The sequence below is a fragment of the Propithecus coquereli genome, unplaced genomic scaffold, assembly GCF_000956105.1.
Source record: "Propithecus coquereli isolate 6110/MARCELLA unplaced genomic scaffold, Pcoq_1.0 Scaffold16, whole genome shotgun sequence".
NCBI lineage: Eukaryota > Metazoa > Chordata > Mammalia > Primates > Indriidae > Propithecus > Propithecus coquereli.
Genome location: NW_012140524.1, coordinates 6,693,981 through 6,710,245, shown reverse-complemented (window position 1 = coordinate 6,710,245; position 16,265 = coordinate 6,693,981). Strand labels below are relative to the sequence as shown.

General features: G+C 36.4%; 1 protein-coding gene across 1 annotated transcript in view; it reads right to left on the bottom strand.

The window, feature by feature from the left end:
- Positions 1 to 16,265, bottom strand: part of ITPR2 (inositol 1,4,5-trisphosphate receptor, type 2) — a 505,193-nt gene that overhangs the window by 237,669 nt on the left and 251,259 nt on the right. Inside the window, exon 36 of the mRNA XM_012641030.1 lies at positions 15,490 to 15,610. Coding sequence (XP_012496484.1) covers positions 15,490 to 15,610 — 121 coding nt within the window. The remainder of the gene's footprint in view (positions 1 to 15,489; positions 15,611 to 16,265) is intronic.

Here is a 16,265-nt window from a genome sequence, read left to right as displayed (position 1 = left end):
CTCGGCCTCCCAGAGTGCATGAGCCACCGCGCCCGGCCTAGGTTTTTAATTTTATGCATTTTTTAAAGACAATATTCTAAGAAGAGACACTATAGGCTGCAATAATCTGCCTTAGGTTTCCTTGGCCAAAACAAGTAAACAAACAGTAAACCTTTAGAAACTCACACTTACTGGACGAGGTTGCTTTAAGTAAATTTCAGATTTATCATGCTCCCAAAGGAAAATAAATCTAGTGAATTAAAGCCATTTAGCATCTTTTAGAAATTATTCCATGTAAAATAAAAGAAATTAGGGCCCAGGGTAATGGCTTATGCCTGTAATCCCAGCTACTAGGGAGGCTAGGGCAGGAGGATTGCTTGAGGTCAGAAGTTTAAGACCGGCCTAGGCAACACAGCAAGACCTCATCTCTAAAAAAATATTTTAAAATTAGCCAGGCATGGTAGTGGTACCAGTCTAGTCCCAGCTACTGGGGAGGCTGAGGCAAAAGAATCCTTTGAGCCCAGGAATTTGTGGCTACAGTGAACTACAATTGTGCCACTGTACTCCATGCTGGGTTACAGAGTAAAACTCCATCTATAAAATAAAAAAGAAAAATAAATCAAATCTTTAAACTCTGCCATTAAATTGTTTTATATAACCGTAAAAGCTTTTAACCTGAAAGTCCATCACTTCGTAGTACTGAAGCACAGCTTGCAGAAGGTCTCCCACTTTCCACCCTTTTTCTTGTAATCGTTTTATAAAATAAAAAAGAAAAATATATCAAATCTTTAAACTCTGCCATTAAATTGTTTTATATAACCGTAAAAGCTTTTAACCTGAAAGTATTTCAATTCTTAAGACCAATTAGTAAAGTGGGTTCATTAAACATTCAAGGACTTATTTGATTTCTTAATGATTAATGTTTGAAATGCACTTCATACAGCATCAATACAGAAAAACACTGTATAACAACCATGCAAATTCGTACTTTCCCAGATGCCAAAGAAAATAAGAAAGCAGACAGAAAACACATGATAAAATTCTGTCAATCCATTCATTAATTTAATTAGTGTTTGTGTGCACGCATATGCACACACAAAATTGTAAGCAATAAAACGTCTGAGGGTGGAAATAAAAAGTAGAAGAGTGTAAAAAGTCTGCATTGGAAGTTGGTACATCATAGCGCATATCCTTCTTCCCAAGATCCAGAGAAATTTACATTGTAAGAGGCTATATCACAAAAACATTGACAAATGAGAATACTTGTCACAGAGAAAATAGAAATATTGAGGCATTTTTGTAAGACAGAATGAAGATGGAATCAATCCCTCAGAAAAAGAGGAGAAGAAACTGTCCCACAAGAGATTGAAGTTAGAAAAGGTCTTCTCAAGTGCATAGTCAACCAAAGCAAAGTGTCGCACAGGGTATGGGGAATCATCTGGGCAACTCATTAAAGAATAACATCTGAACAGCTGGGAATTTAAGGCCCTCCTTCTTCTGACTAGCACAGACAGAGCAGCTGGCAGCAGCAGTTTTTACCCAGAGGATAAAGTCAAAGAAATGTGGAAATGTTCTCTCAAGAAAGTAGAATATCTGACTGAAGAGAATGCCAAATGAAGGTGTTAGGACTTGACAGAGAAGCAGAACAGAGCTTGGAGTAACTCCAAAGATCATCAAATAAGGGACAGAATGGGGAGAGAGGGAAGAGGCAGCTCCAGCAGAGAGAGAAAATATATTCAAAACTTCAACCCCCAAACAAAGCCCCCAGTATTTTAGCACTTGCTGGTATTCCCAGCCTGTCTTCTGCTACACACATGCACATACACACACCCTAAAGGCAAGTCTGCCTATCATGTGTTCAGCCCCTCACAGAGAACTCCAGGTCAGCCAATGTCATTTATACAAGAATTCAGGGAGAGAAATAGATCCTCAAGACTGCATTGGAAACCCATGCTAGCCACCTGTGCCAGTCATAACAGACCTTCAGAATTATGAACACACCACCAAGGGTCACAAGGAAAACCAATAGCATTAAGAATAACCAACCCCAGTGAAAACAGAGATAATTCAAGAAAAAGCAAAAAATATTTAAATAACTTTAATTATTGTCCTAGGGAATTTGAGTATATACCACATTGAAAAAATTAGAAAATCAGAAAAATAGAAAGACATCTTAGAAATTAAAATATGATTGCATAAAGAAACATTTCAAAAACTGGCTGACAAAGAAAGGGTAGGAACAAAGCTGGTACTCTGGAAAAAGAAGTCAAGGAATCCTCTAGAACATAAAGCATAAAAGATCAAAAGGGAGACTAAAACAGAGAGATTATGAAACGAGGAGGGCCGATCCAGGAAGTTAAATATCTAACAAATACAAGTTCCAGAAAGAAACAGCAGACACACGGGAAGGGAAAAAATTATTAAGAAAATGATAGAAGACAATTTCCTTGAGCCGAAGACAGATGTGAGTCTCAAAACTAAAAGGGCCCACTGTGTGTTAAAGAGAATTAAATGAGCATATAGGCCATATTCCGGTAAAACTTTAGGATGCTGTTATGGGTTGAACTGTACCTCCTAAAATTACACGTTGAAGTTCTAATCAACACCCGTGAATGTGACCTTCTTTTGAAATAGGGTCTTTGCAGATGCAATCAAGTTAAGTTGGGGTCATGCTGGATTAGGGTGGCCCTAATCCAATTCCACTGGTGTCCTTGTAAGAAAGGGAGGAGAGACAGAGAAACACCAGAGGGAAGAACACCGTGTGAAGATGGAGCAGAGGCTGGACTTAGGCAGCTGCAAGCCAAGGAATGCCAAGGATACTTGGCAAACTCCAGAAGTTAAGAGAAAGGCATGGAACAGATTCTTCCCTGGAGCCTTCAGAGACAACATGGTGCTACTGACACCTTGATTTCAGACTTTTAGCCCCCAGACTGTGAGACAATAAATTTCTGTTGTTGGCCACTCAGTGGTAATTTGTTACGACCAGCCACAGAAATTAACGCAAATAGCAATTGTACAGAGAAAACCTCAAGGACTTCCAAAGAGAAAAGAGGATTCCTAAAAAGAACCTAACATCGGACTTCTCACCACTAACACTGAATGCCAGAAGACAACAAAATAATATCTTTAAAGATTAGATAGACTTGGGTGACGGGCATACTTACAACCCTGACTCAAGCATTACAAAAGCGATCCTTGTAACCAAAAACATTTGTACCCCCGTAATACTTTGAAATTTAAAAAAAAAAATGGAAAAAAAAGATTAGATAGATAAAAAGTTTTGAAACTAGGATTTTATGTCCATCAAAACTAAAAATCAAATGAGATTCCCAAATAAAAACATTCTAGAATATGTTAAGGCTCAGAAATTTTTCCCTGAACCCCCTATGAAAAAATCACTCCAAAAAAAATGAGACAGGAATCCAAAAACACGTCAACATGAATATAAGAAACTATGGCAACTGAGTGTGCACCTGAAGAAGAAAATAAAGCTGGAAGCAAATGAAAGGAGACGCATTAGATAGTAACGGTGGGGAAATTCTCTTCTAGTTGGAAAGTTTTACTGTCGTAACACTACATTTTTATCTCAAACAGTTACACAGCAGAAAATATTTACACATGACAATTTGTAAGCTCTGATAATTGATTTTTAATGTGTATCAACCTATATGAGAATATTTAAGTTATATTTCAAAATAGAATACAAATATCACAAATCATAACAATGGAAAACCAATAAAATTAGAATATAGAGTGGGGAAAAAGAGGTAAAAATGCAAGAAATGTGTTAATTTTTTATTTTTCACAGTGTGGAGCTTATAGACATCATTTAGAGCTGTTCAATCAAGAAACAGAGATATAAGGATCATATTTAAAGTTAAAATGATAGTCACCAGAAGACTATTTTAAATGAATTAAAATAGAAAGAAAGGAATAAAAAGAAATTGGATACAGATAAATAATCTGGCTTCATACAATGAAAAGAAAGCAACATCAATAGACAGTACTATTTCTACTGATAAAAATTCTCTAAAGCTAAAAGGTACTTAAAAACTGCTTTGAAAATAGACAATTAGCCGGGTACAACACGCCTGTGAAGTCTCAGCTACCCAAGAGGACTGCTTGAGGCCAGGAGTTCGAGACCAGCCTGAGCAACACAGTGAGACTCCCATCGGTACAGAACACAGAAAAATTAGCTGGGCATGGTGGCACGCACCTGTAGTTCCAGCTACTCTGGAGGCTGAGACAGGAGGACCATTTGAGAGAAAGAGAGGTGGGGGGTGGGGGGAGAGGGAGAGGAGAGAAAAAGAGAGAGAAAGAAAGAAAATAGACATTTTTTGCTACCAACACAAAAATAGGTATCAATTTAAACAAGAACTCAACCTGAAGTTTTACAGGAATTATGATAGCTACTACAAGCAACCTTAAACAATCAATTTCACCATTGTCCAGATTTGCCTAGTGAATGTTTTCCTAATATTCATGGTAAGTTTCCCTTTTCCAAAGCATGCAATGTCTGTTTATGTCCTTCACACACAGCAGTGCAAATTGCGTTTCTGTCCCATCCAAAGGACAGCCAGCCTCAACACTGCCAAGCAGCCCATGGTTTTATAAATAGTTAATCCTGCACCATAATCAAAGCCCGGCGAGACTTTCATGCTTTTCTGGCTTCTTCACACATAAGCTGGGTTTGCTCTAAACATTTAAAAATCAAACAGAAGAAAATATTGCTTCTATGTGATTTTCTAAGCAACAAAAATAACAAAAATTATAAACCTTCATGTTGCTCAAAACATATTTCAAACAAGTTTCCACTGCTGTTTAAACAAATGGGGAGCAGAATGGGATTTATCTCCCCTTTTAGGAATCAGGTACATTGACAGAACTGACCATCAAATAAGTGTTATTGCTATGAACATCACTTACACAAAGAAGTGCTCAATGAATATTTCTCTAATGACACCAGTGGAAATTTGGTTCAATGGCAGCACCTCTGTTACCAAGAAAGCAGGCTGTTTATTAGTGAGTTCAGGAAAATCTCACCCACCCCAGATTCTTCTGTAAGCTGTTGCCACTACATATTTCTCCATAGCCAGCACCACAGACAAACAAATCAGATTGAAAAGACTCCACTATCCCAAACTCTGTTGAAAGGTTTTTTGTTTCCGCCAAATTTTGATTCGTATTATCCAGGCTCCTTTCTTAGCATAAATTGCACAATCTAAATTAGCAGGGTAAAATATACCACTTTCCCATGCCTACAGGTAAACTCTACCCAAGGGCTAAATCACAATTTCTAAGCAATAAAAGAAAATTAACTACGCAATTGAGGAAAAGAGAATTTGAGTTAAAATTAGTCACTGTGTAGGTAATGATAAAGTTTTTTCAAGCAATTGTAAAAACTTGAATATCTCTAAAGACATGGTCTGAAATAGATTCTCCATGCTGTCCAAATAGTATAAATATAATCTGAAACCAATATTGACAATGATTATTTAGCTTTCTTTTACTTAAAAATTAAAGCAGGAAAAAAAGCGGAAAAGAAAATTGTGACTAAAGAAAGAAAAGAATTTATTATTTCACTTACTAGAACATTAATAACTAGAACAATATTTTTCAAATGCAACAAAAACAAATCCAAACTTAGATTACTTTTATTAAGATTTAAAAATTCTGGTATACATAGGATGTCAAAATTTGAACTACGACATATTCTTGGGATTAACTGTTGGCCATTCCCCACACCTTCCACCTCTCAGTAAGAAAGAGCTAATGAATTAACTACATCCAGCCATTCTTCTGGCCTGTAGCATTAACTGCAACTGTGTGCTTTAATAGAAAGGGTCACATTAAAGTTTTAAATGTTTTAAAAAGAATTCTTCCTATTTCACTTCCAAGTTGGAGTGCAATTGAGATACTACCTTGTGAAGGATACATTGTCAGAGAGTAAATATTTGGACTCCTTAAAAAACTAATAGGAGAGAGGATGGGTTGTTATCAATGCATTTATCTTTTGTAGAGCTCTTCCTAGAGATAACTAGTTCTCTGAAATGAGCTATCTTTATTCACAGGTATTTTTACTGTTAGGCTAACCTCCTAATTAGGCTTATAAATCTTAAAAATTCTCTGAATATGACAAGACTCTGCCATGATTTTAAGATGTAATCAAAATCTATTTCTAATTATTATTCATTAAATATTGCATATTATGTGAAATTTTTTAATTAGATGGAATTACTGATGATACCTGCCAGACCGAAATCTCTGAGAACACATATAATACAGTGATAGGTGCCATGGAGAAAAATGCTTAGATAGATAAACTGACAGGTAGGAGGAAAAGGCAACAGAAAGTGTAAGCATTAATTAGAAAACCTGGTTGGTTGTCAAGCACCACTGTACAGGTCCATGAGCACGGCAACAGCTGGAGCACTGAAAGGTGTAATGATGTAGGCAGAATGGTACCTTTTCTGTATCATGTCTAAGTATACAGGATAAATCTGTACAGAGGCACTAGTGTTTTTAAACAGGAAAACATTAAAGATATTAAATGCATCTTTCTTGTTTGGCACTGAATGGTTCCTCAATTCATCCTTAAATGGAATAAAGCATATAAGTTTTATGGGTTATTGAACAACTAGTATTGGCACACCTGACTAATCACCTGGAAAAAAATAAAGTTCATTCTGTACCTTACACCCTACAGCTAAACATATTCCAGATAGCTCACAATTTTAATTATTAATAGCAACACCAAAAACACAAACACAAACAAACCAAAACCAGGAAATTTCTCTCTGGGAATTCAAAAAACAACATCTCAGATTGATCAAGGCTATCCTGAAGATAAAAGAAAACCTAAAAAGCCTAAAAGAAAATTAAAAAATTCTGCATGCCAAAAAATAAAAACAAAAATTCAAATGACAAATGACAACTTAAGAAAAAAATGTTGTTACTTATAGGCAAAGAGCTCCTTTCCTTAATATCTAAATGGTTACACAACTTATTAAGAAAAAAAACCATTAGAAAAAATAAGCAAAGCACAAGAAGTGACAGTTAATAGAAAAGGAAATACCAATCACATGTAAAGGTTTTTTCCCTCACTCATAAAAAAAGAAACACACACTAAAACTATATTAATACAAGATTGGCAAAAATCTAACACATTGTATTATCAATGAGAAAGATACTCTCCCACATTGCTGGTGGGGCATAACCTGAACAATCTCTACAGAAGGCAATATCTATCAAAATCAAAATAACCCAGGAATTCCATTCCTAGGTATTTATCTTATTCTGTCTCACGTGCGAAATGACTGAAAACAACATAAATGTCCAACAATGGGGTTAAGTCAATTGTAGTCACGCAATGTGATATTATATAACCAGTGATAAGAGTGGGATATTCATTCATTTATTTGTATTCATTAATTTATTTTATTCATGGAATAAATATACATTGAGTACCTACTGTGCTCTAGGCACTGTGTCAGGCTCCAAGAATTTATAACAGATAAAGGACTCAGTTTTATTCTGATTTGTCATTTGTGTACATGTTATATCTACCCCCAATGTACTGGAAACTCACTGAAGTCAGAAAATATGGTTTGACACACTGCATTTCCCCAAAATTAGAGTAATGCATTCCAGATAATGAGGAATCATTATAAATCGTTTGAATAAATGAACAAATGAATGAATGAATAAATAAAGTTGAATAAAGTAAAAAATTTATTTGATACTGTTAATAAATATACATTGAGTACCTACTGTGCTCTAGGCACTGTGTCAGGCTCCAAGAATTTATAACAGATAAAGGACTCAGTTTTATTCTGCTTTGTCATTTGTGTACATGTTATATCTACCCCCAATGTATTGGAAACTCACTGAAGTCAGGAAATATGGTTTGACACACTGCATTTCCCCAAAATTAGAGTAATGCATTCCAGATAATGAGGAATCATTATAAATCATTTGAATAAATGAACAAATGAATGAATGAAGTTGAATAAAGTAAAAAATTTATTTGATACTGTTCTTTTATAATTGATTAAGATTTATAATAATTTTTTTAAAATAATGGAGTTTCTACAAACCATAATCACAGGGCTATATTATGTCAAACTCTTTATATGATCAACTACAATATCCTAGAAAGATTAAAATGGGTATAATATGTTTATTTAATACACTGAATTTCTTTTCTCAATGGGTTAATATTTTTTATATGCTCAAATTTTTTGGGAACAACTGGCTTGAAGATTAATGTTCATTATTTAAACCATTTGTGAAAGATATTTTACAGAATTTCCATTTGGAAAATAGATTGTATTGCCAACAAAGTACCCGACATTAATCCCCCCAAATAGTTTGAAGATTATGAAACACATGGAACAAAATTCTGTTTTAAGTGAAATAATATGGAAGTAATTCTTAGATGCTTTTTCTCCAAGTTCTATACTTTCTACCATGTGTGATTGTATTTTATACGAATGAGTAAACTGAGGAACAGCAATTGACCAAGCACATTTAAAAACTTACATGGCCTTAATAGTCTTAACATTTCTCAAATCTCAATGAACACCATGCATGCATTTATTGCAAAGGTCTCCATCCTCACTTGCTCCCATCACCAGCCTTAATTTATGTTATTGAGGGTAGAGAATGATAGAGATATCTGTACTTTACACATTTCAGTTAGGCCCCTCACATGTAATGACTTTGCCTAGGAATTTGCATTTATTATCTTTTAAGAACTTGTATCTTCTTATCGATTTCAAATTCTACATAACTTAGGAGAAAATGTAGCAATGGTGGCAAATGTCAGTAATTTCTACAGATACAAATCATTCAAAAGCATCTCAGCCTTTAAAAGCTTAAGAAATTTTATCAGAAAAATCTAACCTGATATATATGGTAAATTCACAATTGATCATGGCTTCAATTTTAAAAGCCTATGAAGCTTTATCAGAAAAACTTAACATGACACAGTAAATTCGCAACAGTGTATAGCCTCAAAACATTAGTGGTAATAAATAAAATTGTAGCAAACTTCTGGGAAAAACTTCAAGGGAAAAAGAGAGAAAACATAAGAAGTACTCTTTATTTCCCCCAACCCCTTCATAACTTAATTCACTAGCTCCTCCACTTCTTTTTAAGTTATTTGAGAATCCTATGTATTTGTTTCATGGACAGCTTAAATTTCCATCTTCATCCATATTTTGTATCTTAAAGGTGTAAAACATGTAACATGTCTGTCTACACTGATTTGTGATAGCAGAGATTCACAAATGCCTGCTAGCATGTCAATGCAGAAGGGGTTCAGATCCTGGCTGGCTCTCTGCCTACCTGTGTGACCTTGTGCAAGCTGCCTAACCTTGATAACCTCATTTCCCTATCTATAAAATGGACTAAGAATTATGTCCATATCATGCAGTTCCCCAAACTTCACTCAATAAACGCCTGCTGCTCTCAGCAAGGTGAGCGCTGACTTAGTAAGTGCTTTGGCTGATTTTTACTACCTTTTGTATTCGATGTACAAATAAGGAAGAGAATGAAGTATTTTTGATAATGATAGATGAGTTGAGCTAATGTACTTGAGAGCACTTTACAAATCATGAAGTGTTATGTAAATGTAACTATAATTGATATTTGCATTGACAGCAATGTGTTTACCAATTTGTAAATGCTTTATAAAGTCCACTCTTGACTTTGTTATATTTTAAATATGTATACCCTTTGTTCTCTTTAATATTATAAATCCTTACATATTTGAATTGTGTTAAATTTTAGTGCCTCTATGTATTTTTAAAGAGTTGCTGAAACACAAATAATTTTGCATCTGTTTTGTAAAACTTCAGACAGATCCCTCCCCAGTGTTAACTGAAGTTTACAGGAGGCGGTTGACTTGGACTAGCCTCCTGCACTAGGAGCCGGCAAACCAGACCAAACTCCAGAATGACTCCAAAATGGAGTCATTCATGCCAGGCTCTGGCCAAGAAATCAAACTGAACTCTAAAGTGAAAATAGGAGATTCACAGCAACCAATCAAAGGGCCCAGTTTGGCAGGCTAAGGAAGTCCCCTCTGCCTTAACCCTATAAGCGAAGTAACTTTGAAAAGACCAACCCAATTCTTGTTCCCTGTTTCTGCTTTCTTCAGCCCTTTTGTCTGTAAAACAATCAAGGTACTGTGGGATTCTAGAATTGCAAATAAAAGCCAATTACACTTTTAAAGTGAATTTGTTATAATTTTGTCTTTTCACACCAGTGAGCCAAATTGCCATAGTTCTAGTTTACATGTTAGGGCTTCTTAACATAGAACTTCTGAGGAAACATGACAAAACTTAAACTTCATATTCAGAGAAACTAGGATTTCAAACCCAACTCAACTACGTATTAATTGGGCAAGTTATCTAAACTGTCTAAGCCCAAATTCCACTATCTTCAAAATACCCAGCCTATGGATTATTGTCAGTCAACAAACACTTATTAACCTGCTTAGTCAGCCGCATACACTTTCAGGCCTGAGAGGTGAAAAAAGCAAAGTCCCTGTTTTCATAGTTTACATTCTAAAGGGGGAAGTAGACAAAAAAGAAGCAATGAACAAACAAATTAACAAGATGCTTTCAAATGATGATAAGTGCTAAGAGGAAAATAAAATCGTATGATATGAAAAGGGGCAAGAAGAAACTGAGACACTCTATGTGGAGTGTTCTGGAACATGTCACTGAGCACTTGCTTACATTTCAAACTGAGATCTGATTGATAGGAGGAAACCAGCAAGTGACAATCTGGGATAAGAGTGTCCAAATGGAAGGAACAGCACATGCAAATGCCCTAAGGTGAGAAAAAGGCTTGATGCAGATGAGAGACACAGAAAGAGGGCCAGTGTGGGTGGAGCAGAGCCAGGGAGGTGATGGGGAAAAGGCAGGACTAGATGAAGCTCAGATGGTTAAACTCTTTGTAAGCCCTGGGAAGGAGTACAAATTTTAAGTGCTATGGATAGTTTTCAGTGGGTGAGTGATATGCTCCGATTTACATTTTAAGATCGCTCTAACTGCTGTGCAGGGGATGGATTGCAGTGGGGAATTCAGTAAGAGACTCCCTGTACTCCAGTCTATTGATGGGAGATTTGGACAAGGGGGGCACACAAGAGAAAGAGAAAAAGATGTATTTTGGAAGTGGGGCCAACAGAATCTGCTGTTGTGTTTAATGGGAGTGAATGAAAAGGAAGAATCAATTGTGATCCTTAAGGTTTTAAAAGAGTACTTATTGTAAAATAGTTATTTTTTAAAGTAGGACAGAAATCTGCCTCTTGCGGCTGCCATATATTATGGTAGTTATAATCACATCCCTGTGAAAGAAGCCCATGGCTCACCTTCAAATGTTTGAAGGTAATTATTATGTTCTTCCTCAGAGGAATATTTCTTTATCTAAATATTTCATGTTTTCAATCATGACTCAGGCGAGGTGGTTTTAGATCCCTTTACTGTCACGAGTGTTCACTTGTGAATGCGTTTCACTTCGGTTCTATGTTTTTCTGTGACCCATTCACCAACAATCGACAAAGCATGCAGTCTAATCAACACAGCACAGAACCTGCTTTTCACCATCGTCCTAAGTAATAGCTTTATATTAATTTCTTTTTGACAGCTACCTCATTTTGTTTTCCCTCAAAATCTTATAGGGGCAATAAGAATAGTACTTGTGATGATGTAAGTTAGGATTAGAGGAAGACCATGAGAAAGGTTTAAGCGGGCAAATGGGGGAGAATTCAGATCTGGATTTGGGGGGAGGAAGGATGGCTTTGATGGAGGAATTTGACCCTAAAGAACTTTGAGTAAGGGACAAGATGCTGAGAGGTGGCAATGGGGGAAACTGTAGGAAGGAGAGAAAGTCACAGTGTGAGCAGTGCACGGGGCACAGTTCAGGTTGCTGTCATGCTGGGTGTGTGTGGGAACCAGTGTGTGACAAGAACAGAAAGGGAAGGGCTGTGACATGGAGGCCACACATGTCACAGCGAGGAACCCAGACTTAGTTTGTGAGACAAAAGGATACAGCAGCAAAGGTTGGGGACTTTGGCATTGATGTTTTTAAACAATAGAGAGAATTCCACTTCAGGAAGATTATTCTGCTAGCAGACTTATTTAAGTGAGGAAAGACAGGAGAAAACATTGATTTCCTGCAGTGGTCCAAGAAGAAAATAATGAAGGGTTAAACAAGGCTTCGAAGAGTGGGTGCGGGAATGGTAGGGAGCAATGCAGAGGGAGGGTGGGATTGAGCTTCCAGAGCTTAGTAACTGCTCAGATGGAGGGACCAGCAAGGAAGACGAAGGAAACATGTCTTCCCACAAATATAGTACTGAGATTTTACACAGAAACATCACTTTTCACCTATCTTGATTATAGATTTAGCTATAATTATTTTTTAGACTTCTTTCCTATCACTCATGTCTTTAAAGCATACAAAAAGAAACTAAAATATCCTGTTAAATCATAAGATTCTGGCCAGTATAGGAAATGGCAGGAAATGAAATCTTATAACTTAGAAATAAAAGATATATTTAGGCTAATATCGTTTCAGTGACTATTTTAAACCCCAAAGCTCTGCTCTCCTGCTACGCAAGAACGGATTTGACTACACAATGCACACCACTGAAGTCAGAATTCAGGCAGCAAGCACAACATGGAATCTCACTTGTGGCTCGAAGTTCTTCATCTCTCAATTTTTAAGTATTATAGACAGCATGCCCCCTATGCTCTGTGTAGGACTAACAGGTATTTTCTCCCATTGCATTTGCTAAAAACTGAGGGAGGGGGAGGAGGAGGGAAGGGATGGTAGGGAAAGGAGGAGGGGAGGAGAAGGAGGGAGGAAAAAGGAAGAAGAGGAGAAAATGTAAAATACAGACATATACTTGGCAGCTAAGGCAATGTATTCCTATGCAAAAATTAACACCATCTTATTTCTTTGCTTGTCCTTTGGATTTTATCTTTTAATTGTTAATGTATTTCCTAACTGATTCAGTCCAAATGAAAACATTTTTACTGTTGCTTTATTACAACTTGAAAATGATATATTAATAAAAACTCAGAAATTACATAAAAGCATGAATAAGAGAACCAGATTGATCTATCATCCCACCACTCAGGGATAACTAATGTTAATATTTTATTTATATTGTTCTGGATATTTTGCTATGTGCATCTTTTTAAAGTAAAAATTAGACTCTCTTCTGCATCCCTTATTTTTAACACAATACATACTGTGGCCTCTTTCTCTTCCTATATCTCTTCCCTTTGCCTCCCAAATCGTTCAGTCCTAAACACCTTTAGGAGGAGCAGGGAAAAATAAATGTCAGTGCTGGGTAAGGTGAGAAAAGGAGCCGTGGGGAGTGTTAGGGCCCAAAAGCTGTGGGAGGTCTGCATGGGAGGGCCGCCTGGTGTGGAGAATCAGAACTGGAGAGGGGTAAGAAGGGCATTTAGGCCGGGGGACAGCCTGGCTCAGGATGTTAAAGGTGAGGAGCGTATGCGTGCAAAGGAATGAGCCAGGATAGAGAGTTTGAGGCCAAGCAGGGTGAAGAGGTCATCCTCACAGAACAGCCGCCTGATCTAGACAGTTGAGCCCAAGAGAGCTGCTATGGTTTGAAGCGTCCCCCCAAGTTACTGTGTTGGAAACTTAATCCCCAGCGCAACAGTGATGGGAGCTGGAAGAGGTGATTCAGCCATGAGGGCTCTGCCCTCATGAATGGATTAATGCTGTTAACACAGGAGTAAGTCAGTTATGGCGGGATTGGGTTTCTGATAAAAGGATGAGTTCAGCCCCCTTCATCTTGTGCGCATGGTTTCCCCCACCCCTTGCCTTACTGCCTTCTGCCTTCTGCCATGGGATGATGCAGCAAGGAGATCCTTGACAGATGTCAGCCCCTCGACCTTGTATTAGCCTCCAGAACTGCAAGAAATAAATCTCTGTTCTTTATACATCACCCAGTCCCAGGTATTCCATTATAGCAGCGCAAAGCAGACTAAGACAGGAGGTGAGGAGAATATATCCATAGAAGAGTGTCAGAGGCCAAGCTACAAGAGGACAGCATCGTTGTGAGGTGTAGTCCAGCATGTCGTGTCCAAGTCAAGCGGGCTGTGAGGTGAGGACAGTGTGTATGCAGGAGGGTTCCAGGTGTGGGAGCATTAAAGTTATTACTTTATTTGAGGAGAACCAGCATCTTTATCAATTGAATTTTCCAATCCAGAAATTATATATTTCTCCATTTATCAAAATCTTTTATATCCCTCAATATAGCATAATTTTATTACCATATTTCTTAAGCTTACTCTTATGTGTTTAATATTTTCATTGCCATTGTGAATGATATCTTTTTCACATCATGTTCTGTGTTTCCTTTTGGTATACAGAAAATTCATTTAGTATAATAGTTAATTATAATTAATTACCTTGGTGAATTGTATATTACTAGTCTATTAGTTCTAATAATTTTCAATTGATCCTCTTGGGTTATAACTGCTTTTCAATGTATTCTAATTAAAATCAGGGCCATCACTAAATTTTGTTAATATAAAATCACTTAAGTCAAATTATAGACAGGGAAGAAAGACTAAAAACATTAATGACAATGGTCATTAATTAGTTAAGCCATTTACTCATTTAACACGTATCTACTGAGCAGACACTATAACCCTGGCCAAGTTAACCACACAATGTAAATAATCAAAGAACCTATCTAAGGATGAAATGAGATAATGCGTGCAAATTGCTTAGCATTGCACAAGGTAAGTGCTCAATAAATGTTAACAGTGATGATGACAATGATAATAAAACACACTATACACTGCCCTTCCCAATGCCTGCAAAACCACCGTTAGTTGAGAGAATGATCGAGCTCTTTTTTTTTTTAAGTCCAGCACATCTGTATTTCTTCTCCCCACTCCCCTTTGCCCTTGGTAAAATGGCCCTAATTATCCTTCTCGCAGACAAAGAAAAAGAGGAATCTATAAGAAACTCTTCTAGAATATACTAACCTTTCTTTAGCAATAATCTTCCTGCCTGTCAAATTTCTGAAGCCTTCTATATATAATAGGCCCTCAAGAAATACTGATGGATTTCAAACAAAATCAGAAAACTAAAAAACTCTCAAAGTCCTATGCCATATGAAGGTATCAGTAAGTCCAGCAACTTAATAGACAAGGCAATTCCATAATAAAATCTGAGATAACAATTAACTAAAATCATTCCTGTAAATTCTTACTGAGCTATAATATTAAAGTGTCATATGCAATAATATTAAATTTAAATTTTGAAATATAATAATTATATTCCCCTCCCGAAAAGTATGCAACATTCAGAATCATTTGCTGATCACTGCTCTTCAGCTTTATAGAAACCATACCTGTTTTATAATTAAGTTGTAAATTGGGAAGCTGCTTATATTGCCTATTAGCCAAAAGCCCATTTTCTTCAAGAAATGTAAAAATAAGTAAAACCCAAACCATGGCTTACCCACTTCAGCCAAAGTTCTGATACAAGATTCCACCGAGGCTTTCTGTGCCGGGTTTGGCCAGGTGCAATTGTAAATCCTGAAGGCAGATTGCAGCAGCTGAATAAAAACTGGCTGATGTGTCTGAAAACAGAAAGCAGGCAAATAAACCATCAACACTACTGATGCAATATCTATGCATTATCAGAAAGGTTCACCAAAATAAAATACAATACAGTCGTTTGAGTTCCAGTGCCATTTAATAAATATCTCATTCAACAAACATTATGTACCCACTTCATGATAGGCACCATGCCAGACACCATAGAAAACTGATTATTTGCATTTTATTGATAATTATATTCTTAACCAGAAAACGATACCATTTCTTGAAGCCAATGACATGAATTTAAGTATATCTTTTATAATCCTTTGTTTATTCCCAAGTATAAATAAAGCAGATGTTTCTGAGTTTGTTAGTTTGTTTTGGTTTCATATGATGGGTAAGTAGAAGAGACAAGCATTTTAAACTACAAAAACATTTTCATATGGTTCTATCTAATAGTTTAAAATTTCTCCCTAAAGAAAGTATAATCAAAATGATATTTTATAAGAGTAGTACACAGTTCCTGTAGGATATTCGGAAACAATAAAAATAAAAATCATCACTAATCCTACAATGTAGAGATAAACAGTATCAATATTTTGAAGATATTTACTTCCTGGTTTTTCTGTTCTTTACACAAACAACTTTGAATGCTACTATAATGCAATTCTGTGGCCTAATACCACTTCATGC